Raw genomic sequence first — 4,770 nt, forward strand, 5'->3', positions numbered from 1 at the left:
CAACATATACTATAAACAGTTGCGAACGGAGGGTCTCTGAACAAGTCCTAGTGATTAAAGAGTCGAGTGTTTATTGACAGAAAACACAGTGTTACTAGTCTTCCCGAGACCACTAACAACAGGGTGGTATTCATGACCACAATCTGCAGTGGAGTTTGCCAATTTCCCCGACCAATTGCAGGCGACGAGTCACAATAACGTGGCTGAAGTATGTTAACCAGACCACACACTAGAAAATGAAGGGACGACGACGTTTCGGTCCGTCCTGGACCATTCTCAAGTCGATTGTCCCGACCAATTGGGCTGAAGCAACTAAAAACAAACCAAGGTAGGGTGCCTTCAAATATCCTATCTGGCTGATTCATGTTTTACGTGAATTATTCAATACAACACCATTAGGGTGTTACACATACATATTTTCAAATGTAGATATGATAGAGCCTAATAGGCTCAGGAACCTCTACACTTGTAAACCAAGGTAGGGATATTCAGTGATTAGTTGAATTGAGAAATACCTTCCTCATCTAGTTGGTTTTAAGTTTCATGCCACTCAAGGTCACTGATTACTTGAATCACTGTCGGGGATCTCATATATGTGTTTTTGGCCTCTGCTTGTCTTGCTATTTTTCATGTTCCCACTGCTCATGTTCCCACTGCTCATGTTCCCACTGCTCATGTTCCCACTGCTCATGTTCCCACTGCTCATGCTCCTACTGCTCATGCTCCTACTGCTCATGTTCCCACTGCTCATGATCCTACTGCTCATGTTCCCACTGCTCATGTTCCCACTGCTCATGTTCCCACTGCTCATGCTCCTACTGCTCATGCTCCTACTGCTCATGTTCCCACTGCTCATGTTCCCACTGCTCATGCTCCTACTGCTCATGTTCCCACTGCTCATGTTCCCACTGCTCATGTTCCCACTGCTCATGCTCCTACTGCTCATGTTCCCACTGCTCATGCTCCTACTGCTCATGCTCCTACTGCCCATTTTTTCCTGTCCCTGCTCATTCACCACCTACTCATTCTCTGTCTCCACTTCTAACCTTGCTATGACCCCTTTTCTCCCTCTTCTCTTCTTCCCCGTTTCCTCTCCCCTCTTCTCTCACCTCTCCTACTTCCCCTCTTCCCTCACCTCTCCCACTCTCCCCTCTTCCCTCACCTTGGGGCAACCTGTCCATTGATCGAGACGCCACCTGAAGGGTATCTTCCTTCTTGGCATCTTTAACTGCAATTATTTGATGATGTTCGGATGTGAGAGAGAAGTAGAGATAGATGGAGAGGCAGAGGGAAAGAATGTCATGGGAGGGAAAGTGAGGGAGAGGAGTGTGAGGGAAGAAGTAGGTGAGATAGGAGCACTGAGACAGAAAAGGAGAGCTGGGACATTGAGGGGAAATGAACAGATAAGAGACAGGTGATTGAGTCATTAACATCTAACAACCTAGCTAACTAGACCACAAACCCTGAGGACCTGTCAGTGACCGAGCCGCCGAGACATTGATCCCCGGAAAAAGCATAAGGTTGTTACAAGGGGTTGAATGGGGTACACATGTGTACATATATATATATGCTCTCTGGCACACATATATGCACATGGGAGCGATACGAATTGATGGTTATTTGAGTTTTTAATTCAGACACTTGTCTTCTAGCTAATCTCTAGACATTTACAAGCTTAGTTTTGTTTAACGAGGGTTCGATCCCAAGTCGGGGCTGCGTTATATGGTATTTGCCTCCCATTGGTTGTATAGATATCTTCAAGAAGACCATATTTTCGTTATCAATGGAGTCTTGAAATTAGTTATAGCAGAATTAGTAATTGTAGTAGTTGTGGTAGTGGTAGAAGTAGTAGTAGTTGTGGTAGTGGTAGAAGTATTAATAGTGGTGGTGGTAGTGGTGGTATTCGTGGTGGTGATAGTGGTGTTAATAGTGGTGGTAGTGGTGACAATAGTGGTGGTGGTGACAATAGTGGTGGTGGTAGTGGTATTAATAGTGGTGGTGATAGTGGTGTTAATAGTGGTGGTGTTAGTGGTGACAATAGTGGTAGTGGTAGTAGTGACAATAGTGGTGGTGGTGACAATAGTGGTGGTGGTAGTGGTGTTAATAGTGGTGGTGGTAGTGGTGACAATAGTGGTGGTGGTGGCAGTGGTTGTGGAGTGCTGGTAGCCGATGCTCGTATGTGTGGTTCCTGCTCTTATTTCCCTTAGAAACACGAACCACACTGAATTCGGGGACAAAATAGACCTGTGTTTAGGGCTTGTTAGTGGTGGAAAATGTTAGCTTTGAGCAGACAACTTGGAGTCGAGGGTGTTTACCTTGCCTTGCAACATAAATTATAAACATTCATGTGTGTGTGTGTGTGTTTACTTCGAGCAGTTATGGCGGAGTAGAAACACTCCCCTGGCTCCTAATATAATGTTTACAGTAATGTATTATGCAATATGTGTGATGTTATCTGCAATGTTTACTTCAAACTGTTATACCGAAGGAGAAACACTCCCCTTGCTCCTAATACAATGTTTACAGCAATGTATTATACAATATGTGTGATGTTATCTACAATGTTGCATTTGCGTGATAATAGTGGCTTGAATTATTTTACTCTTTAACTTGCATCTCTAATTTTCTAAGATATTCCTAATGCTTATTTTCTTTCTTTTGCATTCCCATGATTTCTTTTCTTAAAAAAAATATATTTAGTTTAATTTTTAATGTACATTTCATGTTTCATGATACAAATAAAGCGTGCATCCAAACTGCATGTCACGAAATTAAAATAAAAAAGAAAATTTGTATATGAATATAAAAATTTATTTGTAATGTAAATTTATCCGTTTGTACATTAATCATTCCATTACTAAAATATAATTTCTAAATGTTATATGTAAGCATTTAACCCCCCCCCCTCAAAATAATTCTGGAAACGTGGTATATGTATATATGACAATGGAAAATATTAGGAGTAATATTTGTCTTATGCTTCGGGAGGTACAGCCAACTACAAATAAACTCTACGGTCATTTCCATCCTTTATTCAACTACCTCACACCAAAGCCCTCCAGATGTACTCATCTAGTAGTGCTTGACGGGGTTGAGCTTCGCCTCTTTCGACAGGTGAAATGTACTCACCTAGTTCTATACATCTAGTTCTACTCACCTAGTTATACTCACCTAGTTGTATTTGCGGGGGTTGAGTTCTCGCTCTTTGGTCCCGCCTCTCAACTGTCAAAATGAGTGCTGTCCACCGGACGAGGAGACGAGAGGAACCAAATAGACTCAACGATCGAAGACAAGATTCTTCAGCCACAAAACTACTGTACAAAGGACGTCTTATTGACCGGGGAGAGGAAGATTGTCTCCCTGTTTGAGAAGGTCGGAAGTAAACCTTCCAACCTCCTCATGAAGCGGTAGGTTTACTTCCACACGGTCAAGGTACATTACTGCATCGATAAGGTCACATTTCTCTCAGTGTCAGGACCTGGTTGATGACGGTGGAAAGCGTCCTCACGACTGAGAGATTTCGAGTTGATCGGATGGAGCAAGGAAGGGAAGTGAGATTTTAGCCACATTTGCGAGAGATATGATGACCAGACCACACACTAGAATATGAAGAGACGACGACGTTTCGGTCCGTCCTGGACCATTCTCAAGTCGATTGGATCATTCTCACAATCGACTTGAGAATGGTCCAGGACGGACAGAAACGTCGTCGTCCCTTCACCTTCTAGTGTGTGGTCTGGTCATCATACTTTAGCCACGTTATTGTGACTCATCGCTTGCGAGACATATTTTTGAAAGATTTAAAGAATCTTCAAATCTCGTGGTAGCAGCACCGATGAGTGAACAAAATGGTGGTAATTTGTGAATCGAGTCCAAGGTTCTTCGATTGATCAAATCCACAAGGGCCGTGACGAGGCTTCGAACCTACGTACGAGAGGATCCCAGACGCTGCCTTAATCGACTGAGCTACGACACGGATCCTCTCGGACGTATGTTAGAACCCTCGTCACGGCTCTTGTGGATTTATTCATTTGATGCATCACGCTATTGTGATTTCTGTGTGTTCCCTTGACTGTGTTTAAGGTGGAAATATTAGCTGTAAAGTGGTTATGTATAGCATTATTTTAAATTATATTTATAATCTGATTTATTGTGCTTCATAAAGGGTGGAGTAAGGGATTTCTTGTTGCTTATGCTTGATAGATGGAAGTAAAAAAGTACACAGCCAGTATGGCTGTGAATCTTACTTAGCTTTGTGTACCTGGCAGATTAAGTGAGAAATTTATGTTTCCACTCATCCCTGATTAGGCACAAGATTCAGGGAAAAATATTAATGCTAGTGCACAGGTTTAGATTCATCCATTTCCATCTGCTTGGTTGAATGGTGACTAAAGTTGTATGTGATAAATATTAACTCGAAAGTGTTTCATTTATTTCTTTATTTGCCCACTAATGATGTCATATTAGTTACTTAAAATATGAAAGAGCAAGTGGGAAGAATCAGGTCACTTCCTGTAGGCGACGAGTCACAATAACGTGGCTAAAGTAAATTGACCAGACCACACACTAGAAGGTGAAGGGACGACGACGTTTCGGTCCTTCCTGGACCATTCTCAAGTCGATTGTGAGTCGATCTCAAGACAATCGACTTGAGAATGGTCCAGGACGGACCGAAACGTCGTCGTCCCTTCACTTTCTAGTGTGTGGTCTGGTCAAGGTTACTTCCTGTTAACAGATACTCTGTGGAATTGAGTCAAATAAATACTAGTT

General features: G+C 42.5%; 1 protein-coding gene across 1 annotated transcript; it reads right to left on the reverse strand.

Annotated features, from left to right (window-relative positions):
* Positions 1-556: 556 nt before the first annotated feature.
* Positions 557-976, reverse strand: LOC123752646 (uncharacterized PPE family protein PPE62-like). Its single transcript, XM_045734687.2, has one exon. The coding sequence runs from the start codon at positions 974-976 to the stop codon at positions 557-559; it is 420 nt and encodes a 139-aa protein (XP_045590643.2).
* Between the last annotated feature and the right edge of the window lie 3,794 nt (positions 977-4,770).

Source organism: Procambarus clarkii, chromosome 4 (assembly GCF_040958095.1).
Source record: "Procambarus clarkii isolate CNS0578487 chromosome 4, FALCON_Pclarkii_2.0, whole genome shotgun sequence".
Lineage (NCBI taxonomy): Eukaryota > Metazoa > Arthropoda > Malacostraca > Decapoda > Cambaridae > Procambarus > Procambarus clarkii.